Source organism: Neomonachus schauinslandi, chromosome 3, assembly GCF_002201575.2.
Source record: "Neomonachus schauinslandi chromosome 3, ASM220157v2, whole genome shotgun sequence".
Taxonomy (NCBI): Eukaryota; Metazoa; Chordata; class Mammalia; order Carnivora; family Phocidae; genus Neomonachus; species Neomonachus schauinslandi.
This window is the reverse complement of record NC_058405.1, coordinates 132,164,207-132,184,751: the sequence shown is the minus strand read 5'-3', so window position 1 is coordinate 132,184,751 and position 20,545 is coordinate 132,164,207. Positions and strand designations below refer to the sequence as shown.

Here is a 20,545-nt window from a genome sequence, read left to right as displayed (position 1 = left end):
TGGTTAAGCGGCTGCCTTCAGCTCAGGTCATGATCCCAGGGTCCTGGATCGAGCCCCGCATCGGGCCCCCTGCTTGGCGGGAAGCCTGTTTCTCCTTCTCCCACTCCCCCTACTTGTGTTCTTTCTCTAGCTGTCTCTCTCTCTCTGTCAGTTAAATAAATAAATAAAATCTTTATTAAAAAAAAAAAAAAGAAACAAAGTTATTTACTTTCCTATAATCTTTCCTAAAAAGATAAAGTTTTAGATGTTTACAGCAGCTTTATTCGTAGTCACCCAGATCTGGAAACAAATGTCATTTAGCTAGTAATTGGCAAAACTATGGTATATCCACATCCTGGAATTCTGCTCAGCAATGAAAAAGAACAAATTACTGTTAAATGCATGAACACTGATGAATCATAAAAGTATTACACTAAGTGAAAGAAGCCAGACGCAAAAGCTTATATACTATATTACTCCATTTCTATGACATTTTGGGAAAGGCATAATTATAGGGACAGAAAACCCATTAGTGGTCACCAGGACCTGAGAGTGGGGGAGGGATTGTAACAGAAGGGGCAGGAGAGAGCTTTTTGGAAATTTTCTTTTTCTTGATTGTAAAGGGGGTTACCTGTGCTCATCCAATTTTATCAAACTGTTTTTGAGTTTTACTGTATATAAATTATACCTCAATAAATATGACTTTTTAAAAATCACCAGGACCTAAAAAAATTAAAAGATAAAAGTCTTCTCAAACTGATTGTTCCTGGAAAGGAGGATCCAATCACTTCTAACCCACTAGGAGGAAAGCATCTGGTGGGGAGAGCCTTGTTGTTGACGAGGGACACTTCACAGCCATTTGTATCATTGACCATAGCTGGTTTTGACACTAAGTACTTGGCTCAAAGTCTATGAAATTAGCAGGCTCTGGTTGCTAGTACATCTCAACCGTCACAACTTTATTGACGAGAATGGCTACCAGCTGTCACCTCTGCCTCCACCTCTGTGCTCAGTGATTTAGACTTCATGGCCACAGCAAATCAAGTCATGATCCTGCTATGGCTCTTCGTGTTGGGGTTTGAACTCCTAGCCAAATGGCTGTCGCTCAGCTGTTAGGCTGCCAATCACCCGTCACCGTGGGTTAAGCATGATATGCACACTGAGATCTTCCAACTCCGTAGACATCTGAAAGGCAACTTGCTTTCCACACCAGCAGGCAGCAAATCTGGGTGATATTTAACTCCTGGATTTTAGAATTTTCGACTTCATGGAAGGGGGCGAGGAGGGGACTTGCTATTTTACAGAACAAGTTGCAGTAGGGCCTCAAATCAGTGAATGGGGGAAAAACAATGTCATTAGCATACCACCTAAATCTTAACAACTGTGAGGCCAGTGAAAAATTTATCTACACAAATGACTCCAGCTCTTGGCATGATGGAGCAGAGTTCTTCACAAAAACAAAAACAAAACCACTTCAAATCTTCCACATGGTACTATTATATTTTAATTTTCCCCTGTTAGATAAGCAAGACATAAGATATAGAAAGTTCTTTCTTTTATAAATTCTTTATTGTAACTGTATTTAAGATTTGACAGGTACAATTTTTTTCTCCAAAATTGAGAGAAATGGTTTCATCTTTTTGAAGTTATAATATTATTATGCTCACCATTGAAGAGTACTACACAGATTTATTTCCCAGTGAAGTTCATATTTAGGAAGGGGGTACACAGAGGGAACTAACATTTGCTGAATATCTACCACATGCCAGGTACTATGCAGGATGCTCTGCATGTATTATCTGTAATCATCTTCACAACGGTCCTGAGAACTAGGTCTTCATGAGTTCCATTTTATAGGTGAGGAAACTAAAACTCAGAAGTTAAGTAATTTTCCCCAAACCATATGACAAATTATGGCATAGCAGAGATGTAAAGTCGATTGTTTTTTGTTTGCTTTTCTTTCCTTTTTCTTAAAATTTGAGTATAGTTGACATGCAACATTACAGAAGTTTCAGGTGTACAAGATAGTGATTCAACATCTCTATACATTACGCTATGCTCACTGAAAGTGTAGCTGCCATCTGCCACCATGCAATGCTATTACAATACCACTGACTGTATTCCGTGTGCTGTAACTTTTATTCTCATGACTTATTCATTCCATAACTGGAAGCCTGTATCTCCCACTTCCCTTTACCCATTTTGTCCATCTTCCTGCTCCCCTTCCCTCTGGCAACCATCAGTTTGTTCTCCGTATTTATAGGTCTGATTCTGCTTTTTGTTTATTCGTTTTGTTTTTTAGATTCCACATATAAGTGAAATCATATGGTATTTGTCCTTCTCAGTCTGACTTGTTTCATTTAGCATAATACCCTCTAGGTCCGTCCATGTTGTTGCAAATGGCAAGATTTCATCCTTTTTATGGCTGTATGATATTCCATTGTGTATACCACTTCTTCTTTATCCATTCATCTATCAAGAGACACTTAGATTGCTTCCCATATCTTGACTATTGTAAATAATGCTGCAGTAAACATAGGGATGCTTATATCTTTTTGAGTTAATGTTTTCCTTTTCTTTGGGTAAATACCCAGTAGTGGAAGTATTGCATCATATGGTATTTCTATTTTTAATTTTTTGAAACACTTGCACACTGTATACCATAGTGGCTGCACCAATTATATTCCCACCAGCACTGTACCCAGGTTCCTTTTTCTCCATGTACTTCACCAACACCTGTTATTTTTTGTTTTCTTGATTTTAGCCATTCTGACAGATGTATGGTGACATCTCATTGTGGTTTTGATTTCTATTTCCCTGATGACGAGTGATGTTGAGCATCTTTTCATGTGTTTGTTGGCTATCAGTATGTCTTCTTTTGAAAAAATGCCCATTCAGGTCCTCTGCCCATTTTTAATGAGTTTTCACTGTTTTGGTTAAAGTAAATTGTTTTGACTCCAAAGTCCACTTGCTTAAGTTGGTATATGAAACTCTTCCCAAAGCTTTGACCGGTACCCTATGTCAGCGTGCCATATCCGAGGTGCAAACAAACGGCAGAGTTTGGTCTACTGCAAAGAGCACTGGATAAAGACTGAGAAGAGGGCTTTGATACCAAATTTTTTTTTTTTAAGATTTATTTATTTTAGAGAGAAAGGGAGAGAGCACCAACGTGAGCACACACGGGAGGAAGGGAAGAGGGAGAGAATCTTCGAGCAGTCTCCCCACTGAGCATGGAGGCTGCACAGGGCTAGATCCCATGACCCATGAGATCATGACTTGAGCCGAAACCAAGAGTCAGACACTCATCCAACTGAGCCACCCTGGAACCCCAGCCAATTCTTAAGCTCCCATAACACATAAGGAGAGACAACTTATTTAAATTCTCTGTGCTTCTGTTTCATCTGTTAAAGGGGAAAACAAAATCTGCCTTTCCACACACAGGAGTCTTTTGAGGAAAAGACGTCCAATCACTCTTGCCAGAGCAGTTAGTTTTGTCCCTAAATGTTTCTTTTACTATTATGTGGATATAGCCTAAATAACTATGATTCCATATGAAAAAAAGAAACTTGAAAAAAATTTAAAGGAACAGAATAAAGGTGACTTGAGTGTGTTATTGATCACAGTCACGCTGAGTGTAGTTGATAGGTTGAGGTGTTAAGATGCCACTTTGGGCAGGACCTCTTTGCGGCCAGATTCTGGAGTTCTACATGAGGTCCAGAATGGAGAAGCTGATTCAAAGCTGAAGTACTCAGGGACTTCCTTTGAAAGTTTAATCTTGAGTCCTGGGGGTACAGACTGCTGCATCAGTTTCATCTTAAGCACAGTTCTGTGCCATGTCAATATATCAGTCACAATCAGACCTCAAGCCCATGTTGGCTCTTTACAGTTTCCTCTCTGTGCATTAGGTGAATAGCACTTTGGGCATTTAATTCTAACATGGACAATAATTTGATTTTATAGCAAAGGACATTCCTTAGCATTCCAAGTTATTTCATGGCAAGAATTCCATTGTTTGTGCCCAAGTGAGGTTTGCCAGGGCCCATTTCTTGACAGAAACCTTGAAGCCACAGGCCTGGCCTTCTCTCTGCTATATACCACTTCCTCTAAACCAAGCTTCGGGGGCTCTCTGTAGGTCTTATGTCTCTGTATGTGTCCTGTCACAAATGGCACAATTTCCCAAAGTAAAGCACAACACTTACAGCTGTCATAAATCAGCCCCAACTTTTTACTTACAGAGAGCTAGAGAAACCCAGGCAGTGTGCAGGTGGACTGGGCAGGACTCCTTGCATGAGCCTGAAAGTACTGTCTTCTATTATACAAAGGTTTAGAAGGCAGTAGGCCTAGCATGCACCTCATGGTTCAGCTCAAGCCTGGGCACACCAGCTAACACGTTCCCCTAGATGGTGTTTTACTCTTGTATGGCTATGACCTAACACAACAGGAAAAGAGAGGTCGATGGTTCCTGCCTTGGCCAAGAAGAGTTTGGAACCTGTCTTCTCTCACATTTTGAAGAAGTAAAGCATTTGTGTGAAATGACCAGGAGTCTAAGAGATAGAAATGGAGTGAGTGAAGAAACAGTGGAATAGAGGTAGAATGGGAAATATAGATGAAAGGAGAGGAGTGATCAGATTGATTTCCTTTTGTTAGTTCCAAGTGGACCTTTGCCTTCAATGGTACATTCACTTGACCTTCCTCTACTGTTTGGCTTGCGATCAACAATCTGCTTATGCACAGCTTTGTCAGTCTGAAACTATCTCCTGTAATCATTTTTACCTTCAAGAAACATGGATTATTTCAATGTATATCCTCAGTTATATTTTAGAATGATTTTGACTCTTTGTATTGCACTGGAGTCTTATAGAACTCCCTCCCAATATGTACTGACATGATATAGAGTACCTGATATAAACAGCATCCTTCTGAGGAACAGCATGTTTTATCACCCTCTGTATCAGAGATGGGAAATTTGATGCCCCAAATGAAATCCCATCCTTCACCATGGCAGCTCCAGCATACAGTAGATACTTAGTGAATGAAAAAAGACATTTCCAAATTTAAAATATAGTTGTCCTGCACACCTAGGGATATTTCCGGAAATCTAGTTCCAGGATATTACTACAACCACCCAGTCACTGCCAACTCACCAACAGTGCTAAAGGAACCAACCTTTTGAAGTTAGAAAAGACCAGAGGAGCCCTTACCTGAGAGAGGTTTAAAAGTTCAGGCAGCCTTTTTTTTTAAACATTTTATTTATTTATTTGAGAGCGAGAGACACAAAGATAGCAACAGAGAGCACAAGCAAGAAGACCAAGCATGAGTGGGGAGGAGAGGGAGAAGCAGGCTCCCTGTTGGGCAGGAAGCCCAATGCAGGGCTTGATCCCAGGACCCTGGGATCATGACCTGAGCTGAAGGCAGACACTTAACTGACTGAACCACTCAGGCACCCCAAGTTCAGGCAGTTTTAAACACAAAAATTTGGTTTTGTTATGAAGCAGGGTCAAGTTTCTAAAAGAAGTTAAATAGTCTCTGATAGTTTGCTATCTGAAATTGTATCCGAGTGTGCTGGAACCTCTCTGGACATGATGCTTGATTTCCCCTCTGGAAGCAGCATTTAAAGCAACTCTCATTGCCCAGTGTCACATGATGCACCCAGCAGCTGCAGTTGAATCGGGTTTAAAATTGCCTGTTCACAGGCTCAAGGAAGCCTAAGCCTTGGCAGATGCCAAAAGGCATCGGAAGGAGAAATGGCCATCGTTTATCTGTGTTGTTGGAAGGGCCATGGAGGGGGAGTAAGTGGAAAGCTGATGGAGGACAGAGAGGGAAACATTTTCCAGTGCCCTGAAGCAATTAGTTGAAAATGTGCTGTAAACCAGTGGGCTCTTCCTGCTCCTGGGGGTTGGGGGAGATCAGGGAAAGGGGGCTGGAAGAGCCTACTCCTTCCTGGGGACACTCTTTGAAATTCCATTCCCAGCCCCTGGGGCTCCACTGTCACCTAGTTGAGGCATTTTCCCCCTCTGAGATGGGGAAGCCCACCACTTGGCTCTCACTTAAAAAACAGATCTTGAATTAGAGGAGCATTTTTAATGAGATATTGTAGACCTTTTAAAAATCCCTACTAGGTTATGTGTTTTGATAGTATTTACTGAGGAATGTATTCATTTTTATTTGAATAAATCTGGTTATATCCACTTTGTGACACTAAAGAGTTCATTAAAAAAAATAATAAATTAGTAAAGGAATGACATATAACTGTTACTTTTTACTTAGAATACCCCATCTATCTGAAAACTAATATGTGTAATCTTATCTTTCTGATTAAAAAAGTATGTAATTTTAAATTCTCTGGTGTTTAAAAGAGTATGTTTTCCTTTGACAAGAGCCTATTATTAGCATTAACAAACACACACAAAACATGTCATTTCTCACCAAGATGACATTCAAAGTTGTTCCCCTGGCGAAAAAAAAAAAAAAGGCAAACTGATAAACTATACTTTTGCTTGGGATCCCTAGCTCTCTCTCCCCGAGATTGCTCACATCTCATAGAGGCCCTTTATTGCCGATGCAATGTTATACACGTAGGAAATGGATGCGTATGTACCTAGGGTATTTTTTTCGTTTGTTTTCTCTTCTAGCATTTGATCACTGGCTGGTGAACTGTTTGGGCCCACAGAGATCTCTAGACCACCAGCTCATGTATTTGAAAGGCATCTGTTTATTTTGAAAATGCAAATGTGGCCTACCTCAAAGACTGACAGGCAAGAAATGACCCACTGAGCAAGGGGAGAGGTTTCCAATCTGGAGCCCTGTCCCTCCCTCTACCAAACCGAGATCACTCGCTGTCAAAACCACTTAAACAAGCTCCAGGAATCTGAGTGAAGGGCCCACAATTAAAATGAACAGGCCTCTCTGTGTGTGTGCGTGCATGTGTATGTGTATCTCCTTCCCTCTCTCTTTCAGGAATTAGCCAGGCAGATCATTTCTCACCTAGTTTAAAGTAATGAGAGGTCAGTTACAAAAGGTCTCCGCACCTTTGAAATGGTGGCTCCTAGACGGAGGGCTGCCTGGAAGAGGGACACTGGCCTCTTGGCAGTGGCAGCCCAGTCCTGGGGACGGATTCCCGGAGAAAGCCCAGGAAGGTTAATACCCTGACTTTGATCTCTGTCAAGGCATACCAGCAAGAATTAATTTACATTTCAGATGAAAAAGGTTGACAGCATGAAAAGGCATCTTGTTTCTGGTATGTGAACGTGCCGTAATAGATCGGGAATTCTGAAAGGAAGTTCTGAGGAAGCTAAAGGGATAAGCTGTGCGGCTGCTTTTATTGGGAAGGAGATGAAAGGAAAACAAATTTCAATATGTGCTGCTCTGTAGCAACATGTATGCCAAATGCTTCCTAAATTTCAAGGGCTGCTCTTTTAAAAATATATAACATATCTTAGCAACACCACTAAAAAAAAAAAAAGGCAATGGGCCGGAACTTGAAATACAAAGAAATGCATTCCATAGAATCTAAATTTCAAGTGAAATGATTTGTTGAAAAAAAAAAATAAACGAGAGAATAAGTTTCGAAAACAATCAGAAATGATTGTACTAGGATAATATCTGTAAGCCACTTCCTGCAGGCTCACAAGTAAGGGAACCGCTAGGTCTGGGGCTTGTTCTCAGAAACATCCTAGTGGTGTGAAGAAGAGCTTGTAATGAGAAGATTATGCTTTGGGAACAACACACCTGAAACAGAAGTTGGAATGAGTTGCTTTGCTTTTTAGATAAACACAACCATGCCTTCCAATATAAAGATAAGGACAACATTCTCACGTAAAAGTAAACTGCCCAACACTACATCAAAAACTAATGATGTAATGTATGGTGATTAACATAACATAATAAAAAAAAAAGTAAACTGTCCATACAATTGCAAATGCTGTTACCCTATCCAGGCATCTTTTCTGCTAACACAACACCAGCACCTCAGTTCCTGTCCGTGGTGTTGGGGTGAAGGGCAAAGAGACTCTGGCTGCTTTGCTCTGACTGCCACAGTACTTGCAAGACGGAGAGGTGGAGTTAGTACCTGTTCTCATGTCCGCCCAAGCCCCTGTAGACTCAGTTAGTGGAAGTTCCCAGTGCCACTTGATAAGTAGGAACACTAGTGGCCGGGCTAAAAAAAAAGGGGGGGGGCGGTGCTTGCAAAGCTTAAAAAAAAAGAAGCACCTTGAAGACATGTGTTCTCTCCAGTTCCACAAAACAAAACTATCCTTCCATGGTACCTACCGCATGGGTGCTCTACCAAAAAGGTGCATGCACGACCGGCCTGATATGATGATGAAACAAACCTGTCTCTGTTTTCATGCAGCCCTCCCTCACTTGGCAATAACAGAGTGCAAACAGGGAACCCTCTAAAGATCATTTTCAGAGAGGGAAAATGTGATTTATGATCCTATATCCTGAACTCAGTGGATCAACAATATATAACCCGAAGTTTATATTTTAAAACATATGTTGGGCTTTGGGCCAAACTGCAAGATCAGAAATCAGTCCAGGAGACCGTGGGGGGGGGGGGTGTGAGCACGCGTGTGTGCGTATGCCGTGTGGTGTGGTGTGGTGTGTGGAGGTGGGCAAGGAAGGAACAAATACACTGTGAGTTGTCTTTCTTAAGCTGCAACTAGAATTGGATCCTTCTTCCAATGAACTCTTTGAAGTTGTAGAGCTTAAAATTCCTAGGCGATAGTGTTAAAATTTACACATTTGCATCTCAATGACATCCCTTCCTTCCAAATATTTTGGTTCTGAATGAAGATGTCAGGTCTCTACAGTGGCCCAAGAGAGTTGGGAGAAGAGTTCCTGGAGCCAGGTTCTGGGCAGGGACGGCCCCAAAAAGGTTGCAGCTGTTTTATTTAAGAGTTTGCTTCAAGACAGCAATTTCTGAAATCCTATCTCTCTTCAGGCTTGTGGAGTCCGCAGGACTGGCCACTGCTCTCTCACTCTGTCTCCACATTTTACACTCTCGGAGCTCCAGGTGTGCTCTGGGGCCTACTTCTTCCAGGGCCTCACTTAGCATATAGGGCTTCCCATGATGAAGGGGACCCAGGCTGGCAGGCACCGTGGGTACTGCCATTTGCAGAAGAGCAGAGCCACCCAGGAGCCAGGGACAGGTCAGATGAGGCAGAAGCCAGAGCTCCAAGCACTCAGGCAGCCAGGCCCAAGCTCAGCCACAGCTTAACCCCTCGGGGCCCAGAGGACCACCTTAGCCACATACAGGCCAGGGTGTGGGAAATCCCATTTGCTGGGAAAGTCCCAGAGCTATTATTATCTCTGTGATGCTGAAAGATGGGTGTTGCATATGATCCAAGAATTCCAAGGTTGCCAGACACCTTCCAGACTTAACCAGACTTGGACCTGGCCTCCTGTTTCACAGATGACAGATGTGTGACTCCAAGAAGGAAAGGGATTTGTTCAGTTGGCGGTATATGAAGTTGACTTTATCCGACCTGTCTGTGTTCAAATGCTGACTCTGCTACTGACCAGCTGTGTGACCGTGGACAAGTTACTGCGCTTCTCTGTGCCACAGCTGCCCTCTCTATAAACTCAGGAATATTAGAGCACTTACTGAGAGTCTCCTTATACAAGTATGGCAAGCGGCAAATGCTCGCTGTCAGCCTTTTCATCATCACGCCAGGGGTGTGTCACAACAAGCACTAGAACCCCCACTAGAACTTGAAACTCCGATTCCAGTGCTCCTGAATTATTCACCTCTCAGCTTTCTAAAATCATATGAACTCAATCACAGAATATTTTCAAGTGGATGCTATGAAAATGATGTTTTAATTACCTGCTTGAATAGGAACCGCAGACTCACTCCTTCTGTTGCTTATTTTCTTAAATTTCTTCCAAGCATCATATCCTCTCCAGGCTAAAAATACAAAACCATGTGCTAGGAATGATATTAATTTAAGAACTTGCCAGCGAATTGATATAAGCTGTTTTCCCTCCAATCTATTACCCCTCTTGCCCTCCCTCCTGCTTTCTCACTGAAGAAAATAAGCAGAGATACGTGAGCGATGATGGGGAAAAGGGGCCTCTCTGTACTCTTAGCTGGGCCTCCAAGATGCTTCTGAGAAGGAGTTATTTTTGTTCCGGCAGTGAGTTTCCAGAACACTCTGGATTCTACTTATGAATCACTGGGGACCTCTATCCCAGGTGAGGCTGTTCCCTGTCATTCTAATCCCTGGAGGAAGCTCTGTGTTCAGGACTTGGGAGTAGGGTGGTTTGTGGGGATGGTAGGAAAGACCTGGAATAGCCTGATCTGTTTGATTTTTTTATTTGGGAGGAAGGTATGAACATGAAATTTGAAGGAGTGAAAAATAAAGAAGGGAGTCAGGGTGCCTGGGTGGCTCAGTCGGTTAAGCATCTGCCTTGGGCTTGGGTATGATCCCAGGGTCCTGGGATCGAGTCCCACATCTCACTCCCTGCTCAGTGGGGAGCCTGCATCTCCCTCTGCTTGCCATCCCCCGTGCTTGTGCACTCTCTCTCTCTCACTCTGTCAAATAAAATAAATAATAAAAAATAAAGAAGGGAGTCATGGGGGATAATTAGTAGCACAACACCTGCATTTGGTAAGGGTGAACCATGTGCCAAGAACTGTGCTTCGGGAGAAGGAAATGATGCAATAGTAAGGCAGAAGGCAAGGAAAATGGAGAAGGAGAAGAGAAAGAGGAATCTCTGGGGGTGTGCTGAGTCCTACAGACAGTGGACTGGGACATTAAGCTGCCCACCAGGAGCATGACCACTTCACCTTTTTGTCCTTCCCATTAGCATCACGGCTCCCCATGTTGCTGAGTGCGGTCATGAAGTCCAGAGCGGACAATGGGATTCTGGGTTATGAGAGCACAAAGGAAATTGTCCACTATGTTCAAGACTGATGCTTTCATAACCACTCATCAACAGCACAGAAGCTCAGATGCTGTTTGTAACACAAATGACACCCACATGTGCAAAGAGACACTGCATGGGCTGGGCATATGAGAGAGCCTGGTGATTTGCTCCCTTGGTTTATAAGCTCTGTCTGTGCTAGAAAAGCCTTCCTGAAAGGGCATTAGTAATTCTGATGCTGAGAACTTGGTGATGGGCCTGGGGTGTATATTATATCAGTCATCTGGGAGAAGGGGCACAGGTCTGTGTGATTTGGGTTTTCCCTCTGCCCACTTCACACTCCCTCTACCGTGCTGCTCACCACAGTGTGTTGTGATGGCTTGTTTGCTTATGTGGAGGTCAGAGGGACCATGGTAGTCTTGCTCATGGCTAGATTCCCAGCATCTAGCCCAGGGCCTACAATAGACACTCAATAAATATTTGCTGAAGCAAGGAAGAAAGGAAGGTAGAAGAGAAGGAAGGGTAGAAGAAGAAAAGAAGCCATTGAGAAAAGCAACAGATGAGTGGCCCCAGTACTTGATGAAATGCCAAGATTCAGGACCATTTACCTGATTGAATGGCAATCGCCGCCTTCTCTCTCCTCTCTCTGATTCTTTTGTATCTCCTGGCTCCAAGCCACCCCTTGGCATATGCCTGCAGCACAACCACTCTGCCTATGACTTCTTGCAGCAACAAATTTAACTGCTCGACATGGTAATATTTGAGAAAAACCTGAAATGAGATATTAGTTTTAGCATTACATATGGGCTCCCAAACAGAGGGTCAGTCTACTCCAGAGTATTCTTTTTTTTTTTTTTTAAGATTTTTTTTATTTGACAGAGAGAGAGGGAACACAAGCAGGGGGAGTGGGAGAGGGAGAAGCAGGCTTCCCGCTGAGCAGGGAGCCCGATGCGGGGCTTGATCCCGGGACTCTGGGACCATGACCTGAGCCGAAGGCAGACGCTTAACCAACTGAGCTGCCCAGGCGCCCTGACTCCAGAGTAATTCTTATTAAAAACATTAAAACCGTTATCTACATAAAGTTTACAGTGACTTCTTTTATGCTAGCATTACTGACTTCTTGGGAGCAAACACAATACCCCTTCTAAGGTTAAGCCAATCCTTGATTACTGATACAAACAGATGATGAGGTTAATGGGATTTAGGAGATCCCAAATGTTCTCCAAGTCTGCTTTATAGCTGCCAGGAGTTCTGTTTTCTTAATTTGATTTCTACTATCTATCTCCACAGCCTTTGATGGAGGCACTAACCAACAGAACTGATCCATAGCCAACGATGGAAGTTCAGAAGGAGAACGACCTAAATGATCCACAGTGATCTAGTTTCTGCTGAGGAGCAACCGTGTTGCCATCCACACTCAGACTAAGACTGGCTTTGTACGGCAATTCAGAACGGATCATAAAAACCTGGGTCAGGGATGGGATGTTCCCTAAATGAAGAGCTATACACGATGAGACTACTAATCAGGGTACATAGTAAAAAACACATGAGTCTAATGAAAAATGGACAAAACTGTAAAAGATGCTCATTCTTGTCATTAATAAGATTTGTGTATTTCCATGAGGTGCTGTAATAAGCAACATTTTAAAAGGGACATTATAAAATAAACTCAAAGTTCTCATTCTAGAAATGCTAAGTGGTTCTCTCAAACTACATGCAGAATAGGAGGGAACCCTCCTCTTCTTGTCCAGAGGTCTTAGGACTCCTGACCCAAGACCAGCAAAGATCAATGTTAGGCTGGGGTTTTGTCTGCTAAGCCACACAACTTACAGAGCCATTCATATCACTGACAAGAGACAAAGATACACAGTAGAGCATCACAGGTGACAATATGAACAAAAAAGAAAAAACTACCTTTGTTTTTCCCAGCACCCAGTGATCTAATCTGGATTTTTCCAAGATAGCAACACAGCTCTCTTTGCTGGCAAGAGGTGTTTCATGTGCTTTGAATGCCAAGTAATAATACCTACAAAATAAAAGAGTAAAATAAAACATTTTTAGTTATCATTTCATTGTATAGTGGATATGCTCTGGAACCACTGCCATGCCTTGTTTTTTAATAGTAAATATTTCTTGAGCACCAATATTAGCATACTAGGTAGTGAAAGGTATACAATTTATTAACTTGGCTCTTACTTACTTTTATATTTTCTGCTATGTGTATTTCCCTTTTAATATTGCTTTATAATTCATGTTCAATGAATATTTGGCATATTTTGCATGCAAAATCAAAGTATCTAATTCTTTAAGAAAACTGAAATTTAGACAGCCCTTCTAGTAAAAGTCATTTTATGTGTTAGCATTATTATAAAATAATTTGTAATCTCACTGTATAAATTTTGACTCTGCTTTGAAAAGTCCCCTCTGAAGCAATTTGTAGATAGCAAAAATGATCATAGCCTAATTACTACTGAATCAGTCTGCTGAGCTACATGTCCATCTCGAGGTACAGAGTAGGTATGGGGGTTTTTTTGTTGTTTTTTTAAAAGATTTTATTTATTTGAGAGAAAGAACACAAGTAGGGAGGAGGGGCAGAGGGTGAGGGAGAAGCAGACCCATTGGTGAGCAGGGAAGCCGATGCAGGGCTCCATGCCAAAACCCTGGGATCACGACCTAAGCTGAAGGTAGATGCTTAACCAACTGAGCCACCCAGGTACCTGGTATATTTTTTTCTTAAAGATTTTATTTATTTATTCTGGGGGGGGTGGAGGGCGGGGGACATGGGGTGGGGAGTAGAGGGAAAGGGAAAAGCAGACTCCACACTGAGCATGGAGCCCGATGTGGGGCTCAATCTCAGGACCCTGAGATCATGACCAGAGCTGAAACCAAGAGTCAGATGCTTAATCGACTGAGCCATCGAGGCACCCCTGGAGTAGGTATGTTTTTTGATATAATCACCAAAACCATATTTGTCTTCCTAAATTACTCCGTTTAATGAATTTCCATACTTTCTGGATAGATTCAAAGAACAACACAAAAAGGGTTTTTTCCCCTTTTTCTTTATTCTTTATTCTCCCCTTTAAAATATACAGACACATACACAGTGGAATAGATTATCCTTATAGAACAAACACCTTACACCTTAGTTTTTCTTTAAAAAACTTTCAAGGATCTTTGCTCTTTGCTGCCATCTATAATTAAATCCAACCCCTTGGAAGTTTAAAAATAAACCTAATTTCCTTGTCAAAAGATTTTCCTGCCATTCCTCAGACAAGGCTGATCTGTTATTTTAGAATTACTGTACTTTAAATATAAAGCTGTTTTTACTTTTCAAAAAAAAAAAATTCACCTAAATGCAAAATACGACCCTCTTCTTGCCAAATATTCCCCTATCTTTCTGTTTATGGAAAAATAAACGTACCTGATTAGCACTTCGGTCATTTCACCTTATCTTTGTGCTACAAGACTGTTTTACAAGGTAGGATCTAATGCTGAATTTGCTGGAAACATTTGCATTGAGAGATCCTGGGAATGTTTCCAAGGCTTTGAGTCTCTGTTCCCACCATCGGGGAGCAGGGGCAGTGCTCTTACAGAACCCCTGAATGGTGGCCAGGACCACGCTAGGTCACTTGGCCAAGCCCAGGAACCTGTTCACAGGAGACGCCTACTGGAGCTAGGTGGGAGGAGGGAGAGCCAGGAGTCCAGCTTAAGCCTTGGGGGCAGTTCATGGCATTGGCACAGATTCTTCAGCCTCAGTTTCTCCAGGCTGTCGTTTCAGTCATGGCTTCTCTGACCTGGCTGTAGCTAAAGTAAAAAGATTGCGTTCTGGAGTACATGGGGATGGTGGGAATGGATGGCATATCTATATGGGTGAAGTTTTGGGAAAGCTGAAGTACAGATAGTTTAAGGTATAAAAGTCAGAGGTAAAACCAGGATTTCCTACATTCTTTCTGTTAGGCCTGGTCATTTATAACATGAGCTCCCTTAGCTTTAATCAGCCCAGGCTCGATACTATTGATGATGAAGTATCTAAAGAGAATCTAATGAATGACCCGTCCTGTGTAAGATGTAAGAGGAATGCAAGATATGTTCCAGCTCTCCAATTAAGGATTTCTACTTGTTTTCCAGGCATCTCTAGATGGTTCCTAGCAATTTTTAATTTCTAAATAGGCAAGAATGAATTCTGAACTAACATAAATATTAGAACTTAACTTTGATTTCTGATCCTTCAACCCAAATCTCTTAATTTATTATGATGATAATATTCACATTTGGCTTAGTTCAGAAAGAGATGAGTAACAGTACTGCAAAGAAGTGAAGGTTTCAAAAAGTATTGAAGAAACATGTAAGTGATATGTCTGTAGTAATCAGGTCAGATAAGTCTAATGGATTTCCTCCGTGGAGTAGTTCTGAATTCTGGCAGGTACCATGGTAAAAAAGCACTTTGGTTGAGCTCCTGTGTGCTTCAATATAAGGGCAAAACTGACGGGAACCAAGACAAAAGATCTGTCAGCAAGAGGGGTCTTTTTGGGAAGATCTATTCCACACCCACTTCCTGAAGCAGTGTGATGATTAAATGAGCAGGAGATATGCAATAGCAAAATAGTAAGTGTAAAGGTCCTGAGGGTCTAGGCACTTGAGAACACTGCAAAGACCAGCTCTGCCCTGAGCTGCCTCGTGTAGGTAGAATTTATCTCTCAGACTGGAGTCTGAAACTGAGTTAAGAGTGAGAGGCTCTCTGTTGGGTAATCCCAAATCACTTACCTCTCTGTACCTCAATTCTCACAGATAGAAATGGGAACCAGTGGTTCTAAACTCTTTTGGGCGGGAGGCAGGGGCAGGGAAGAATCTCTGAAAATCTGGTAAAAGGTATCCATATTCTTTCTTAGGGAAATGTTTTTGTTTTGTTTTGTTTTTTTAAAGATTTTATTTATTTATGAGAGAGAGAGAGAGAGAGAGAGAGAGAATGAGTTGGGGGAGGGGCAGAGAGAGAAGCAGACTCCCGCTGAGCAGGGAGCCTGAAGACACTGCTTTGGATCCCAGGACCCTGGGATCATGACTTGAGCTGAAGGCAGATGCTTAACCGACTAAGCCACCCAGGCGCCCCTCTTAGGAAAATGTACTTAACACAACACACTGCAAGGGTCTACATAGTTCCTGTTGGCCCTCCAAAGACCAAAGAGCTTTTTCCTGCTTTAGAACTCTATGGAAAGTGATAATTTTCTCGAGGTCTCATCTCATTAAAATATATAAGCTATTAAAATAGTAAATATCCAGTTGGAAAATATCTCTACTCAAATATGTTATTTAGTTTTCTGCCTAAAATGGCATATGGAATGCAGACTTTTCAAGGAAGAGTTTTAAAATATAACAGGCTAAGCACTTTGTAAACTATTAGTAAAAGCAACAGGCAACTAGAGATACATCCTCACACATTTAAATTACAGAATCATAAACAGAAAGTATCTGTAAGGTTATAATATATATAAGGATATATTAGTTTTCTGTTGCTACACAACAAATTACTCCAAAATTTAATGTCTTAAAACAAACATCTGTCATCTCACAGTTTGTAAGGGTTGGGAATTTAGAAGCAATTTATCTGGGTAATTCTGGCTCAGGGTCTCTCATGAAATGACGGTCAAGATGTCGGCCAGGGCTACAGTCATCTAAAGGCTTGACTAGAGCCACATGATTTATTTTCAAGATGGTGTACTCACTTGACTGATGGTAGAAAGCCTCAGTTTCTTATTGGCTGTTGGCAGGAGGCCTCAGTTCCCTGCCACACGGGCCCCTACAGAGAACTGCTTGAGTATCTTCATAACATAGAAGACGGCTTCCCTCGGAAGCAGGGATCCAGAGAAAAAGCACAAGAGGAAACCCACAATACCTTTTATGACCAAGGCCTAGAAGTGACATACCATCACTTCCTTCATCTTCTATTCATTACAAGTAAGTCATTTAGTCCAGACCACATTCAATGAGAGAGAAATTAAGTTCCACCTCTTAAAGGGAGGAGTATCAAGTAATTTGTGGACACATTTTTAAACCACGACAAAGAAGCTCTCTAGAACACTAAATCTTTGTTTTACTGGTGTAGAAAACTGTTCTTGGTGAGATGAAATGACTTGTTCAAGATGACAAGAAGTGAAAGGCTAAGATTATTTAAGTCTCTGGACCTCCATCTCATTGATTAAAAACAAACAAACAAACAAACAAAAAACTGACATGAATCCAGCTAATAAAGTTTAGTTTTTGATGTAAGGGGGAGAAACAAAAAAGAAAAGATTGATAAATTTGACTACATAAAAATAAAAATTTTCTACTTAAAAAAAATTGAAAATTTGGGAAGACTTGGTCTTTTTTAGTTTTATTGTCTATTTAGATACAATGGTTTTTTCACATTAAAATCATGCTCTCTACAGAAAGTCCCCAGCAAAAGCTATTGCTTGGAATGTAGGTGTATCCCCACCAAATTAATGGTGGTGAATTTCTTAGGCTGATCTCCAAAGCCTGTATAAACTATTTAGTTTGAAGAAAAGTATCTTTGAAGGGCACCCGGGTGCTCAGTCAGTTAAGCAGCTGCCTTCGGCTCAGATCATGATCCCGGGGTCCTGGGATGGAGCCCTGCATTGGGCTCCCTGCTCAGCAGGGAGTCTGCTTCTCTCTCTCCCCCAGCCCCTCCCCCCTGCTCATGCGCTCTCTCTAGCTCTCCTCTCTCTCAAATAAATAAATAAAATCTTTTTTTTTAAAAAAAGAAAAGTACCTTTGAGGCAAAATGGTGCTTTTATTTTTCCTCATTTCTCCTTTCTTATGCTCTTCAGTGCAGGTTGACAAAGTCTTTGGTAAGACAGAGTAAAGAAACAAAGACTATTAAATACACCAAAGTTGTCTTTTGAGACCTGGTCCACGTCAGCAAGTGGAAGGCTTTTTGATCTTATTTGTGTTCCACTCAGAAAACTGTGAGAGACTTATGTCTAAGAAACCATAATGGCCAAACATTGTCCTTCCAGGGTGGAGCCAGGAACAAAGCCTATAAAATCCCCCAAGAATTTCTAGGCTTCCCTCAGAGAGAGCAGGACCCTCAAGAAAGGGAAGAAAGGCAGAAAAGACTGAGGGGACTATAAAGAAGGAGTGAGATGGAAAGTGTCCCTGGACTTCATTCAAGACGGGCTCTGGGTCTACTGAAAGAAACCTTAACTGCAAAAGAAAAGAAATATAGAAATTTTGGAACTTTTGCATGTTCCTGATCAGCTTCCAGTGAGGTTATTGTTTTTCCTGTAAAGAGCTAGACTTGAACTCTTCCAGGAGCAATGTGGGCAAAACTGAGGGATTACATCTGACCAGTTGTATTTCAACGCCTACCACCATGTGTTGGGAGACACCAAGGCAGCTAGAGCATATAGGACAGAGTACCAGCAGAGAGCTACGAAGAACCCTGAACATCTGCGGAAGGCCTCTTGGGTATTCAGCAGAGTACTGATCGGCACATGCATGGGAGGAAACTACCCAAGGCTGTGGAAAGAACCATCTAAGAAGATTAAAGGAACTAGTGCCTGATGCTCATAGAGGGCTGGGAATAATGTGTTTCTACCAGCCAGACTGATTAAAATCATAATTCATAGGACATTGGATAGAGTACTCAGAAGTGTCTTGCTTCAGTAGTGAGGAAATATTAGCCCTAAACATGGCTCTGCTTTTACCTAACAGATCTTAAAAACAAGATCCAAAAGGATGAAACTGTTTCCAATACAGGCATACCTCAGAGATACTTATGGGTTCAGTTCCAGATTACTGCAATAGGTCAACTATTTTAATTAGGTAAGTCAAATGAACTTTTTGGTTTCCTGGTTCATATGAAAGTTATAGATCACTATTCTGTGGTCTACTAAATGTGCAATAGCATTATGTCTAAACAAAGTACATACTTTAAAATACTTTATTGCTAAAAAATGTTAACCATCATCTGAACATTCAACAAGTTGTGATTACTGATCACAGATTACTATAACAAATATAATAATAATAATAGAAAAGTTTGAAATATCGTGAGAATTACCAAAATGTGACACGGTGACACAGAGTGAGCAAATGCTGTTAGAATGGCGCCAATGGACTTAAACTTGAGGAAGGGTTGCCATAAACCTTCAATTTGTAAGAATCTGTGAAGCACAATAAAGCAAAGTGCAATAAAACAAAGTATGCCTGTAATTTAACTTTATCCCAGAACAAAGCACAAAGATATTTATAGGGATACAAAAATATCCAGCACACAAAAAGATAAAACTGACAACGCCAGCATCCAGTCAAAGATTATCAGGCATGCAGGAAAATACGACCCATAATGAGGAGAAAGTCAACTAACTGAAATGGATCCAGAAGTAACACAGATAATAAAATTAACAGAGAACAACATTAAAACACTTATTTGAACTGTATTCCATATGTTCAAGAAGTTAAATGGAGACACAGAGATACAAAAAAGACCCAACCAGACTTTTTGGAAATGAAAACTACAATGTCTGAAACATATATATATATATATTTTTTGCATATATACATATATATACACACGCACACACAGAATAGAATTGGCAGAATTGAGATACTGAGGAAAAAAAAGATTAGTAAACTTGAAAACATGACAATAGAAACTATACAAAATGAAATACAGAAGAAAAAAAATAATTAAAAAATCAAAAGAGAGCCGGGGCAGCGGTGGTGGCGGCGGCGGCAGGACCGCCTTGGCGCCGTGAGCAGCAACCCGGAGGGAGCGCAAGGCTTGGGGCGACACGGGCTGTGGGGGCCCGGTGACAGCTGAGAGTACTAGCTTGTGACAAGTCTGCACCATGCGTGAGTATAAGCTAGTTGTTTTTGGCTCAGGAGGCGCTGGAAAATCTGCTGTGACTGTATAGTTTGGTCAAGGAATTTTTGTTGAAAAATATGATCCTATGATAGAAGACTCCTACAGAAAGCAAGTTGAAGTAGATGGACAACAGTGTATGCTTGAAATGTTGGATACTGCAGGAACCGAACAATTTACCACAGTGAGAGATTTATACATGAAAAATGGGCAAGGCTTTGCATTAGTTTATTCCATCACAGCACAGTCCACATTTAATGATTTACAAGATCTGAGAGAGCAGATTCTTCAAGTTAAAGACACTGATGATGTTCCAGTGATTCTGGTTGGTATATAAGTGTGACTTGGAAGATGAAAGAGTTGTAGGAAAGGAACAAGGGCAAAATCTAGCAAGACAATGAACAACTGTGCATTCTTAGAATCTTCTGCAAAATCAAAAATAAACGTTAATGAGATCTTTTATGACCTAGTGTGGCAAATTAACAGAAAAACTCCAGTGCCTGGGAAGGCCTGCAAAAAGTCAACATGTCAGCTGCTTTAATATATTAAATACATTGTAGCTCTTAGCCAGGTCTGAAGAGCTGTTGCCCAGTTCAGCCTCGCCAACATTCCAAATTTGTTAACCCTACCAACATCTTAAATGGACTTTCTGTGGTGGGACCCTTTAGGAGGCAGATGAAAGCTACTACATCAGTTTGCGCATTTTAATCACTTTCCAGTATCACAAGAGAGATTTTAACTTATATAATAGTCCTAGAGTGTGCAGCTGGTAAAACCAGAGGCTACAATCCAGTATTATTGCTAAGAGACGTTTTTCATCCACCTATGTTGTACATG

At 41.3% G+C, this 20,545-nt stretch overlaps 1 protein-coding gene and 1 pseudogene across 1 annotated transcript in view; one reads left to right on the top strand and one right to left on the bottom strand.

Moving 5' to 3' along the window:
• The window catches only part of MYO3B (myosin IIIB), a 389,493-nt gene that overhangs the window by 127,093 nt on the left and 241,855 nt on the right, over window positions 1-20,545 (bottom strand). The window contains exons 26-28 of the mRNA XM_044913613.1: window positions 12,760-12,871; window positions 11,454-11,616; window positions 9,806-9,886 (exon numbers count right to left, since the gene is read on the bottom strand). Of these exons, the coding sequence (XP_044769548.1) occupies window positions 9,806-9,886; window positions 11,454-11,616; window positions 12,760-12,871 (356 nt within the window). The remainder of the gene's footprint in view (window positions 1-9,805; window positions 9,887-11,453; window positions 11,617-12,759; window positions 12,872-20,545) is intronic.
• LOC110591898 lies at window positions 19,695-20,249 on the top strand (annotated as a pseudogene).